This window comes from Sciurus vulgaris, assembly GCF_902686455.1.
Source record: "Sciurus vulgaris genome assembly, chromosome: 16".
Lineage (NCBI taxonomy): Eukaryota > Metazoa > Chordata > Mammalia > Rodentia > Sciuridae > Sciurus > Sciurus vulgaris.
Window position 1 is genome coordinate 3,610,434 of NC_136477.1, and position 12,357 is coordinate 3,622,790.

Consider the following 12,357-nt stretch of genomic DNA (forward strand, 5'->3'; position numbering starts at 1 on the left):
TGTTTCTCTGTCCTCACCCTCTTCTGCCTGCTAGATAGACAGGCTGCCCTTGCCTGGCCACCCAGGGTCATCGCCAGCAAGCCAGGGACCCTGAATACGGCCCCCAGTGGCACTAGACGGGCTGGGGTGAGGTCCTGTGGAAGCTGGTGGAGGTCCCCAGCACGGAGCCATGACCTAGGGGGACAGGCAGGGACCTCAGACCACCTCTGTCCCCATTCCACGCAGGCCAGAGCGTGACCAGGAAGGGCCAGGAGACCCTCACGATGAAAAAACACGGGGTTCGCTTCACATAAGAAAGGAGTGGGCAGCGGTCGCAGAGCCAGTGAGGCCAGGAGGGGACACGGCTGGCTCCGACGGCCATGGGGGTGGCCTCCATTCCCTCTGGGTGGCACCCCTAGATAGCTGCAGCTGCGGTGTGCCAACTCGAAGCCGGGCCTTGGCTGCCATGTGCGGGTGGCTGAGCGCCTGCAGGGCGGCCAGGCCTGGTCGCTCGGCTGCGGGACGCGCGAAGGTCTGCACAGCCCGGCAGGCGGGACGAGCACGCGTCGCTCTCCCAGAGACTGGGGCCCGGGCTGCCGACTGCACAAGGAAGGGACTCGCTCGCGCAGTCGCACACGCTTCTGGAAATCCAACACGGTTCCAAAGTAAACTGTTTATTTGAAAAGAAGGCGTGCGCACGCGCCGTCCGGGCCAGAGGCGGTTTCCCCGACGGTGGCGGCACCGAGGGGGCTGGAGCCTCCGTGTCCGCGGCCCGCGGGAGGGGCGGGCTGCTGGGCGGGGCCAATTGGAGGGCGGGGCCACGGGGGCGGGGCCGGGCGTCCCTCGCCGACCCAGCCCGAGGCCGGGTAGCCCAAGAGCAGTGGAGGGCGAAAATCCACATTCAAACCCACTTTATTCTAGAAACATCCATTGCCACCCTCCCGCCCTGGATTGTCTCGGGCCAGGGCAGCAGCCTCAGGGGGGTTCCGGGGACCTGTCGGAGGGCACGCCGGTGTCCGCCGCCCCCAGGGACGTGGTGCTGCAGTGGCGGCTGGGGCTGGCTCGGGCCAGCAGCTCCAGCCTCCGGGAGCGCAGCCGGGCCTGGATGGCCCAAATGGGCGGCTGGTGGCCGGGCAGGGACGCGTCCTCGTCGCCGAAGCTCTCGACCGTGGAGTCGGAGCCGTCCTCGGTGCTGGCCACCGACTGCTTGCACACGGGGCAGGAGCGCCGGGCGGCCTGGGAGAACCAGGGCCCGATGCACTTGCAGTGGTAGGCGTGCGAGCAGGGCAGGATCTTGAGCCGGTCGCCCTCCTCATACTCGTCCAGGCAGATGGCGCACAGGTCGTTGCTGCGCGTGAAGGTGCGCACCTGCGCCTTCTGGCAGGCCTGCGCCTTGGCCGGCGGCGCCCGCGGCCACCAGCCCCGGATCCAGAGCCACAGGCGGCGCAGGATGAAGCAGGTGGAGGCCACCAGGGCCAGGGTGCGGCCCAGCACCCAGGACGCGGCCAGCACGGGGTGGCAGTCCAGGTCGGGGCAGGGCGGAGCGTCGGGCAGCAGCAGGACGTGGGCGGACTTGTCGCAGCGCACCATGACCCGCAGGTCCTGCGAGGCGGCCTCGCCCACGAACACCGAGGGGATGGCGATCTGGCGCCGCAGCTCCTCGTAGACGTGGGCCATGCGCACCAGGTCGTCGGAGCGCACGTTGTGCACGATGGCAGCCTCGAAGCCGGCCCGCTGCGCGTTCAGGACCTTGAGGTCGAAGGTGCAGTCGTAGCGGCGGATCAGCGCGATGGCGCCCAGGGAGCGGTTGCCGGGCCGCGGGCCCTCGATGGGGTGGCAGGCGTTGGCAGGCTTGGCTTCCATCAGGTAGCCCCGCACGCCGCCTGGCGCCAGGGGCACCCCGAACAAGGCGGGCAGGTCTGCGAAGTCCACCGAGCTGGCGTTGCCCTCCAGCACGGCCCGCACCACCGCCTGCGTGGGCACCAGGAGCAGGGACAGGATCAGCGCGGCCCTGACGGCCAGCCCCGGGGTCGGCCGCCCCATGGCAGCCCGCGCCTGCGGCCTCTCCGGGTTAGGTCCCCCCAGGGACGGCGGGCTCCAGGAGGCCCTGGGGCATCTCTGGGGCCTCCCAGGGGCTCCTGGGCCGGGAAAGGAAGGGAGGTGAGCTGGTGGGGGCTGGCGGCGGGGCGCGGTGCTGGGGCGGGCTGGCCCTAGGCAGAGGCGGCTCCTGCTGGCAGCCTGGCCCCCATGGTGTCTCAGCAGCCTGGTCTCAGGGCGTCCAGCCCCAGCCAGCCCTTCTGCCCGATGACACTGAGCCCAGGAGCCCTCAGGGTTCTAGAGGCCTCCAGCCTCTGTGACATCGTCCCGCACACTCCAGTCCCGGGAGTCCCCGGCCGCCTGGGCCCAGGACTGCAGGGACGTAGCTGGGCCCCTCCCTGGGCCGCTCAGACTTTGGAAACCTCCCCCCAGCTCAGAGCATCTTGGCTTCCAGCAGCCCCAGACCCACGGAGGCCCGTGGGGCCCACAGGTGGACCAGGTTCCCCAACGTAGACGCAGTCTTCAGCCGTGCTCCCTGAGGGTCCCAGAAGCTCACCAAGAAGATGCCGCCTCTGAGTCTTCAGGGGCACCTGGACTTGTTACCCGCCCACACGAGTTCAGCGCTGAAGACCCAGAGCCTGCCTACCCCCTCCCCAGCCTCTTTCCAACCACACGCTCCTAGCTGTGCCTCCCACACACCAGGCTCCATCCTGCCTCAGGGCCTTTGCACGGCTGCACCCCTGCCTGGAGCACCCGCCCACCTCCAGAGCCCAGCTTCCCTGGCCACCTGGCTGAGAGCAGTCCACAGCCCCTCCGCCTAGCATCCCTGTGACGTCACCTTCCTCGAGAGTCAAGCCTCGTCTGCCTCCCCCATGGGACCGTGAGTTCCTTGAGAGACTCCGCCTGCCCTGCCCTGGCACATAGTAGGACCTCAGTAGAGGCCTGTGAAAGAGTGAAAGGTCCCCAAGCCCCATCTCACGAAGGAGACTCTGAGTCCAATTCAGGATCCAGGGACAGGGCAGGCTCACTGTCCCAGCTTGTTGGCGTCTGGCTTCCTGCCACCCCGCAGCCTGGTTTCTTTTTCGAGCTCAGTGTGGGGGGCGGGACAGACAGGGAGCTCAGGAGGGGCAGACACAGAGGGGCCTGGGACCCCCATGCCCTGTCCTGGAGCCTGCTGAGGGGGCGGGGAGAGCTGGAGGGTGCAGAAGCCCCTCTCCGTGGTTCTTGTTCCACGTCACAGAGGCGTACCGTCAGGACTTGTGTGGGCAGAAGACAGAACGCAGTGCACCCTGGTTTAGTGGAGAAGAGAACCTGTCAGTGTGTGTTACTGGTAATTCCACAGCGTGGGCCTCAGGTGAGGCTGGCTCCAGGCACTCGGAATGGCCGAGCAGGAAGGAGTGCTTCCCTCTTGGATTCCTCATCCTGCCCGGGCCTGGCTCGCTCGCGGCTTAGGCAGCTCCAGGCCTGCACTGTACCAGCCCGGCCGCCGGAAGAGAAGAATGGTGTCACTCCCATGTGGCTCCTGGCTCCCTTTAGCCCCTCGCAGCTCACAGCTGGCCCGAGGCTAAGTGGTGGCAGGAGCACCTCAGCCTGGTGCCTGGGTGGGTCCCCAAGCTTAGGGAGGCCGCGGGAAGAGGTGCCAGCTTCTCTGGGTGGGCACAGGACCCACCCTGGCGCAGGAGAGGAGCCCCAGCCAGACCTGCCAGACCCGGCTGAAGCTGCTTGGCCGTTTTGGCTTCAGGTTGGGGCAGGGCCGCACCCCAGGGGGCAGGGCCTCACCGCCCTCCTGGAGGAGGCCCTTCCTCCACCTCCGGGCCTCCACTTGGCCCAGCCCGTTCCTCTGCCGGTGTCGCCCCTGCCCCTCACGCTGGCTGACTGCTCCTCCGTCCCCAGTGTGGGTCGCAGTGCCAGCCCAGCTGCTCTTGCTGGGCAACCCCAAGTCTGTGGCTGCCCTCTCTGGGCATCCAGCGGCTCCTCCATGAGGGATAATGGTGGTGGTGCCGGCCATCTTTGTGACCTGCTGGGGCCAGTCACCGGTGTGCCTGGGGGAACTGCTGGCCGGGTGCAGTTGGCCCAGGCCTGGCAGGGAGAGCGCGGCCCCCGCCAAGCCACAGGATTGGCTGCGGGCTAGGCACACGGCCCACACTGGCCCTGGGACTTGGCCCGGCAGGTGGCAGGAGGGGCCCCAGCTGTGCGGCCCAGCGGGCAGGGGGCGTCTGGCCGCAGCAGGTTGGCGCTGCCCGGCCCCTCCTGTCTCCTCTGGACGCGCCTTGTCTCCCCACCCCCCGCGTCTCTCTCCTCTCTTCTTCTCTCGTCTCTCCCCAGCTCCATCTCTGTCTGTCTGTCTCTCCTGCAGCCACCCCTGCTCCAGGCAGCTGGAAGGCCAAGCACCACCTTCCTGGACGCGGCTGGCCGGACACGGGAGCTGGGTGTGCGCGCTCACATGGGAAGGAGCCGCCAGGACAGACCCGCAGGCCCCCAGGCCACAACCCAGAGCCAGAGGTGGTCAGTCCCGGACACAGGTTGGCTCCGGCTCTGGCTGTGGAGGTGCCAGTCCCAGGTCGGTGGTCGGCCACCCTGGGCCTTGGCCAGGCAGGAGCAGGCGGAGGAGCAGACTGCGCACCCAAGAGTGGAGGAGCGGCAGGGAGACCGGGGCCCAGCAGCGGCCTCAGACCTCCCCCGGGCCCCCTTAGAGGCCCAGCCTCCCTGTGGCTCCAGGCTGGGACCAAGCCTGACAGGGCCTTTGGGGATCTACCCGACCCCCACGCCTCTCGTGCCTGGTGAGGGGGACCCAAGCGGCCGGCTGCGCCCCAGGAGGCTGCTGTTCAGTTCATCTGAGCCTCGACTTTGCGGCTCCTCAGCCTCCTGGCTGTGGGAGGCAGGGAGGGTCCTCTGCAGCCCACGCTGTGCCCAGGGGAGCTGTCGCAGGCCGGCCCCTGCCCGCCGTCTCCAGGGGCCCGGCTCCTGCAGGCTGCATACCCTGCGGGCCACGCCCCACCTCTCCCTGCCTCGGCCTCCACCCCCACCTCGCTGCCTCCCTGTGGGTCTCAATCGCTCTACCCACAAAGCACTGCCCCTGTCCTGACTTCAGGGCGTCCCCTAACCTCGGGGACCCCGATCTTGCTCCTGCAAAGGCAGAGCCCCAGCCCCTCCCAGGGACCCTCCTCTGCATCCACCCTCAGGCGGCCATAGGACGGCTCGCTCTGTGCAGGTGGGCGGTGGCGACCCGCAGCCTGCCTCCGGGCGGGGCGTGGAGACCACGGTCCACTCCCAAGTGTCCCCATGGATGAAACGTTTCATGAGAATTCTGACCAATAAAAAAGGCCCTTCCCTTTGACCCAGAAATTCTACCTGTGGCCTTTCATCTCACGATGACATCGGTCACGTGCCATGTGGCCTGATCGCACGGCGGAGCACTGCGTTCCCATCAAAAGGAAACTAGCTAGAGCACTGTAGGTCTGGCCAGGCAGTGGAGTACTACTCACCCCTGAAAGGGAGTGGGACGCCTCCACCTGCTGACGTGGCAGTCGTGGTGAGGAGGGAGAGGTGTGCACGCGGCACCGTTTGCAAAGCAGGGAGGGGAGGCACCCCAGTCCGCTGGCATTTGCTGTCGCACACGGGCCCTCTGGCCCTCGGTACCCACGGGCTCCACATCTGCAACTTCAGGCTTCAGCTGGACTGAGTGTCTCGGACACTCCTCAGCCTTCCTGAACAGCACGGCGGTCTTGCTGGGTTGGTTTCAAACCTCGTGGCTGCTTTCCCCAGGGAAGCCAAGTACGGAGGTGCAGGGGCCCAGGGAGCAGGTCTGAGCGCGTTCTTCAGGCTCCACCCCTTGGCTTGTCGTGGCCTGACCTCCCAGTCACACACGTTGGTGCCCAATAACAGCAGGTCCACTGTATGCAGTAGGTGCACCAAAAAGGCCGGCTGCTGCTGCAATGTGGGGAGCACGAGGTCCTCTGGGGTGGTGCCACTCAGCTCAGGCCCGTGGCTGCTGTAGGAGAGGCGTCCCCGTCAGACACAGGCGGCAGATCGATCATGAACCAAAGGCGCGGCCTCGGGGACCCGTGCCCACGCGTGGGGACCCACGGGCACGGCCACCACCCCGCACCCCGCTCTGTGCTTTCACCTCCTCGCTCGGGTCCCCTGGGGGCTGGGAGGTCAAAGTGACCACACTCCCCTCCAGGGTCCCTGCTCTCGGTCAGCTTCCGGTCACTGTGACGAAGGCTAAGGCAGCCAGCTCGGGAGGAGGACGTGGGTCCTTGGTCCCCCGGCTGCCTCTGCGGAGCTTGGAGGGAAGCAGAGAGGGAGGGACAGCATCCAAGGCCCCGAGGGAGGCCTCCTGGCCCGTTGCCCAGGCTGCCAGGGTCCTCTGCCCCCACTCGGAACCTTCTGCCCTGGCTCAGTGTCACCTGTGACCCTCTGGAGTGCATCTGTCGGGTGTGGGCGGGCCCTGGCCATCTGAGGGTGGTGGCCGGTGGCCGGGTATCTCTTCCTGGGCCCCATTCCCATCCGTCCATCTGTCCATCCCCGGGTCCTTGTCCCTGGTCCTCACCCTGTTCCTGGCAGCCACCTGGCCCTGTGCTGGGTGCTGGACCAGCGTGGCCGCAGGCCCCCAGTCCCCACCCCGGGCTCTGCCAGACAGAGGCTGCTGGACTCTGTCCAGACCAATGAGCAGGACGCTTTGGAGGGCGAGGCCACCTGCGAGGCTGACCGGGCATGGGGGCCGCAGAGCCCTGGAGGCCGCAGAGCCCCGGAGGACAGCGTGCGAGCTTCCAGGAGGGAACCCGGCGGGCGCCTCCCGGGCTCTGGGCAGCAGCAGAGCCCCGCCTGGCCAGGAGAAGCCAGGCGCCTCACAGAGGGACCTTCTGCAAAGACCTGCAGGGGCCTCCAGATGAGGCCAGACTGGGAGCCGTCTGACGGGGACGGGGTGACAGACAACCTGGCAGCACGTGGGCCCCTCGTTGGGGTCCTGGGACCCCGGGACAGAAAGAAGGCCTTAGTGGAGGATCTGGGGGGTGGACTCCTAGGAGAGAGTAGAATGCGTGGCTGGGCCTGCGGGTCCTGGGGCACAGCTGGGCAGGAGGAAGAACTGGACGGTGTCCAGGGGCTCGGCCACTGTGCCACCCCCACCCCTCATTATTTTTTATTCTAATACAGAGTCTTGATAAGTTGCTGAGGCTGGCCTCCAACTTGCAATCCTCCTGCCTCAGCCTCCCAGGTACCTGGGAGGGGAAGCGTGGCCACCACACCCAGACAAAGTCTCTGTTTTAAAATCTGGCGGCACTCAGTACGGCGGGTGGATGGCTGAGTGACAGGGTGCCAGGCGGCTGTCCCTGTCTGATCGTCCTTCTGTGCTTATGTAAGATGTTAACTGCAGGGGAAGCCGCAAGAAGGGTGCTCAGGAACTCTATGCTATTTTTGCAATTTTTCTGTAAGTTTAAAATTATTTCAAAACAAAACATTTTTAAAAAATAACAGAAAACCTTAGGCACTAAAAAAACTCCGTAAGGCACTAAGGAGAAGGAAGTCTGAGGAGGAGGCCGAGGCCGGCGCAGGGCGGGCGGGCAGAGGCGAGCTGGGGCCCACCGCCCGCTTTCATTGCCTGAGCGGCTGGTCGACTTGGGTCTCAAGCAGCTGGGAGGGGCGGGGCGGGAAGAGGCTGGGCGCAGGGCTCCTGCGGGGAGGCTGGGAGGCCCAGGGGCAGCATGAAGCACTGAGGGCAGAGCTGCCGGTAGGAGCGGCTTTGGGCGAGGCTGCCCTGTGGGCACCTCCCAGCGCCCCCAGGACCAGCACTGAGGTTGGGGCGCAGTGCTGGCCCCCCAGCAGCCACCAGCAGACACAGAGCCCTCGGGCAGAGCTGAGGACGGATGCTGCCAGCACCAGGCAGGGAGAACACGGCGCACCAGATGGCCCCTCGCAGGTGCTCCCCAGCCACACGGCGCCCAGCTGGATGGCACGGGCCTGCCTTCCCTCGCCCCAGAAACCCCTAACGTGCGGCCCAGCCAGACCCTGGGAAGCAGAGCCACAGGATGCCACTGCAGCTCTGAGGAGATCCTCTTGGCTGCTGAGGGACAATAACAGAGTGCAGGGGAGCCTGGGAGGTGTGGGACAGGCATCCAGGCTGCAGGTGATACGGGCTCAGACCAGTGCAGTAGCAGCCAGGGAGGAACACAGCCACCGGAAGTCCCGTCTGGGACTGCAGGTGCTGACGAGGAGGCGGGGGCATGCACGGGTTCTGCCATAAGTGGCAGGTGAAGCGAGGACCCCAGGAGAAGCAGACGTGGGTCGGCACCCTGCTGGGTCCCAGGCCCCAGAAGGAATCCAAGGGATGCCCGGTTGGCAGCCGGCCGGCAGCAGTGGAGCCTGGGCAGGTGGGAGGATCAGGGCCCCTGGGGCGTGTTGGCCGCAGGCCCAGCTGGCAACCGCTGGGCTGTGATGTAACTTGCCAGGCGGAACCGAGCCCCGGAGCTCAGGCGGGAAGGCACAGCTTGCCAACCGCGAATGAGTCTCGCCTCCAAATGGTGGCGGGGTGCGCGTGTGTGTGCGTGTGTGCATGTGTGCGCGCGTTTTAATTCGGGAATGAGTCGGATTCTAATTCCGCCAGCTCCGGGCGGGAAGCAGCTGTCTAACGAGTTCCCCTGGATTGAAATAGCCGGCATCTGCCTGCTGCCGGTGCCAGCGCCACCCCGCCACCCCCTCAGGCCACGGCTCCCAGGCCCCAGCCTCGCGGCTTGGGGTGGGGAGGGGGCCCTGGGGGCTGCTGTGGAGAATGTGGGGGTGACCGTCCCAAGACCCCGACCACCAGGCCACCTGGCGTGAGCAACCTGGATTCTACACGGTGTTTCCGAGGCATTGGTATCCAGCAGGCACTCCATAGGTGCTCAGAGACCCCGATGAGAGCCACACGGCCACTGCAAATCGGGCCTCGCTTCTCCCCCACCCAGACGCACAGTGGCTGCTCTAGGTCCCATCCTGAGCCTGAGACGGGACCCTCGGTACGGGCACGTCACCTCTACCCCAGGGCCGCGGGCACCGCGTCTGAGAAAACCAGAGCTTGACCAGACCCTATGGGGCCGGCAGCCCAGGCAGATGGTGGGCGTGTCCCCTGGTCCCTCAGCGGCATGGCCAGGACCGCCCAGCCGGCCTCCTCCTCTGTGACAGGAAGTACTAAGGAGATTTGTGCAGACGCAGCCCAGGCCCCGAGAGGATTCCTCTCCCACTGTAAAGGACTCTGCGGTGTCGCCTCTAAGGGCAGAGAGGAGGGCGGGGCCGTCTAAGCTGGACGGGAGGCCGGAGGGCTCACCTGAGGGGCGACTTTGAGGTGAAACCGCAACGGGGGAGGAGCTGTCCACTTACAATTCAAGAGCAGAGGTTCCAGGCAGCAGATCAGCAAGTGCAAAGACCCTGAGGCAGCCCAGGCTTGGGTGCTCCCCAAACAGCAAGGCGCAGGCTCGGGGAGAGGCCTCGGATGCCCCTGCAGGAGGCACAGGCAGCTTCAGCCTAACCCAAGGGCAGTAGGGAGCCCCTGCAGATTCTAGGTGGGGAGGAGGGAGAGCCGACTTCCTGCTGGGTGCACAGCTCTCCCTGGCGTCTCTGTGAGCATGCATTAAGTGACTTCTGGACACCAACCCTCAGAGAACACCATGCAGAGTGCACGCTGCTCTCGGCCAGGTCAGAAGACACACTGAAGGGGGCGGACTCCCGGCCCACCCTGCTCCAGGACACCCTGGCCGAGTCCCTGCCCTGGACTGCCACTTGCCAGCCACGTGGCCCGCCCTATCTCCCCTTCCGAGTTATCTCAAGAGGAAGGAAAAGACCCGCACTTGGGATGTGCAGCCGTTAGGGTCGAATGCTCAGCCCACGGAGGTTGGGATCTGGGTTGAGCTCGGTCCCAGCTTGGTGCTGGGGGGGGGGGGGGGGGGGGGAGTCTTTCCGGGACGGCACCAGAGGCGGACTGTCGCTGGGGAACCGGGCCTCTCCTCTTTCCCGCCTTCCGCTCCCGGCCACTCACGGAGCAGTTGTCTCCGCCCCACGCTCCCATTGCAACTTGCCGCCCGCCCTGGGCCCGAGGCAACAGGGCCCAAACCTCTAGGACGTGAGCAGAGCAAACCCTGTGTCTGTCTAAGCTGATGGCCCCGGGCATTTTGTTACAGCAACGGAAAGCAGACCAGTAGCCCCGACTCCTTCTGGAGAGAAGCGCGCCTAGCAGGTGACCCAGCCCCGCGCGCCCGGGGGTCTCACCGGGGAAATGCAGCGCACACCCACGTGACCCGTGTGCCCACAGCTCGGACCAAGCTGGGGAACCGCACCATGTGAGGAGGACGCAGCCTGGCCCAGAAGCTCGTGCTGAGCAGAGCATGTGAGGCCGAGGCAGGAGGTCAAGGCCAGCCTGGGCAACTTAGCGAGGCCGAGTCTCAAGGAAAAGAAGAAAATGCAAAGTCCTTGCAATGACCAAGAGCCGGTCGGGGTGCTTGGGAGGGGTGCAGGGAGGGTCAGGGGCTGCAGGGCAGGTCTGGGCGGCCTCCCCCACGCCGGGCACAGAAGCTTCCAGAAGGCCCCGCCTTGGCCTGGCTCCCCTCGCGGGCCCCCACACACGAGCCCTGCAGGCGGGGTGCCACCTGGCCAGGAGTTCCTACCAGTTTCAACACCAGCTCCGTCTCTCTGGACCTGGACGGGCCAGGTGGCTTGCTTGGTTCTGAGCAGTCCACAGATGCCTCCCCCTGTCCCCGCCGTCTAAGGTGCTTGTCCTGAGTCCCTCTCTCCTTGTGAGGGCTGCAGAGTGGCCCAGGCCCAGAGCTCTCTTCTGTGGCCTCCAGGCCTCCCCTCTGCAGCCTCCACTCCTGCGCACAGCCAGAGGGTCCGTTTAGGATGAGGGGCGGGGGATACTCCTGCTCACCCCTGGCCCAGCCAAAATCCTCCCCAATTCCAAACCACGGTGCCACTGCCATTAACCCATTCAGTCCTTACCGAGGAAAGAGAGAGGCTGGGGGGCCTGAGAGGGTGGGAAGGGGCTGTCCCGGGAGGGGGTGGGTGGCTCCCAGACCCGGCAGGGAGCTGGGCCAGGGTGGGGCCAGGCCTGGGGTGCCTGGAGCCCTCCGCCCGCCCGGCCCGCTGCCAGATCTCGCCCATCAACACTCGCCAGAGAGGCAGGAAATATTTTCTCTCCGGCTGACACTTTCGGCAAAATACAATTCCTCCAGTTTTTTTCTGCGCAAAAAACATGTCCATCAAGACCGTCCCCAAGGCGACGCAGAGGGAGGCTCTGGGTTGGCCCGGGCTGCAGAACACGCTCCCCGAGGAGAGGGCGCATCTGTCTCTCCCCTCCCCCAGCGGGAGGGCGGCAGGAAAACAGCCAGAATAACAGGAAAGGCCAGGCCGCTGGCGGGTGCTGGCCAGGCTGGACGCTCCACCACGCGCGCCGGCTACTGTCCCCCACAGCTCCACCATTAGCACCTCCAGCTTTGGAGGAGAGAGCCGACCTCAGAGACAGAAAGCCTCTTTCCCAAAGTCACACAGCAAAGCTATGATTTAATTCCAGTTCATACTCAACCTTTCCAGAGATGCCTGGGGAGCCTCTTCCCAGGAGAGAGCGGGAGGAAACCCTGGGATCAGCAAGGGCTGCAGGCTGACTCCGTGCAGCACTTCCCCCGTGGCCAGCGGCCCTCAGTTGAATCAGCCCTGACCTCCTTTCTAGTTGTCAACGCTCTTCATCCATGGGAGTCCCCCAGGCCCCGAGGCGGGGTCAAGTGTGGCAGCCCCGGCAGCCGGTCAGGCAAAGAATATGAATAGACCTCAGGCCTGCTGCGGGGCCACACCCCTCATCCCAGGCGCCCAGGAGGCTGAGGCAGGAGGCTGGGGTGCGGCTTGGAGTGGACCTTGCCCAGCACGTGCAAGGCCTGGCTCCATCCCCAGCTCGGGCAGCGGGGTCTAGAGTCTGGGAACCAGGCCTCCAGGTCGCCGCTTCCTCACCCCGAGTGGGAAGACAGCGCCTCCCCTCACCACCAGTGTTCTGGGAAATAAGGAGACCATCACCACCAGCACGGGACTGAGTCAGGCCGCCCGTGCCTGGCGCTCTCAGCCCCGCTGTTTCTCCTGAGTCTGGGGCCGCCGTATGGGTGGCAGACGCAGTAGGGCACAGGAAGGGGGAGTGCGGCCTCAAATCCCAGCCCTGCCACTCCTCGCTGTGCAACCTCAAGCAGGTTGCTTAACCTCTCAGTGCTGCGGCTTCCTTACCTATGAAAGGTACTCATGCAAATAACTCCTGCCTTCCAAGGTAAAATGCTGTTCAAAACACCGTGTGGGATGAGGACAGGCGCACAGCAGGTGCTTGTAAATGTGGAG

At 65.9% G+C, this 12,357-nt stretch overlaps 1 protein-coding gene across 2 annotated transcripts; it reads right to left on the reverse strand.

The window, feature by feature from the left end:
* Nucleotides 1–644: 644 nt before the first annotated feature.
* On the reverse strand, nt 645–6,018 carry ZNRF4 (zinc and ring finger 4). 2 transcript variants are annotated; one of them, XM_079116532.1, is made up of 2 exons: nt 5,368–6,018; nt 645–1,950 (listed from the first exon to the last, which is right to left on the reverse strand). In XM_079116532.1, the coding sequence occupies exon 2, from the start codon at nt 1,840–1,842 to the stop codon at nt 955–957; it is 888 nt and encodes a 295-aa protein (XP_078972658.1). In that variant the 5' UTR covers nt 1,843–1,950; nt 5,368–6,018; the 3' UTR covers nt 645–954. The 2 variants fall into 2 exon arrangements, with proteins under 2 accessions (XP_078972658.1, XP_078972657.1); XM_079116531.1 differs by lacking the exon at nt 5,368–6,018 and having other exon boundaries at nt 645–2,149.
* Nucleotides 6,019–12,357: the final 6,339 nt, after the last annotated feature.

What these genes read in the sequence shown, in the direction of transcription:
- ZNRF4 (XM_079116531.1), bottom strand. Translation starts at nt 2,022, where the DNA reads ATGGGGCGGCCGACCCCGGGGCTGGCCGTCAGGGCCGCGCTGATCCTG.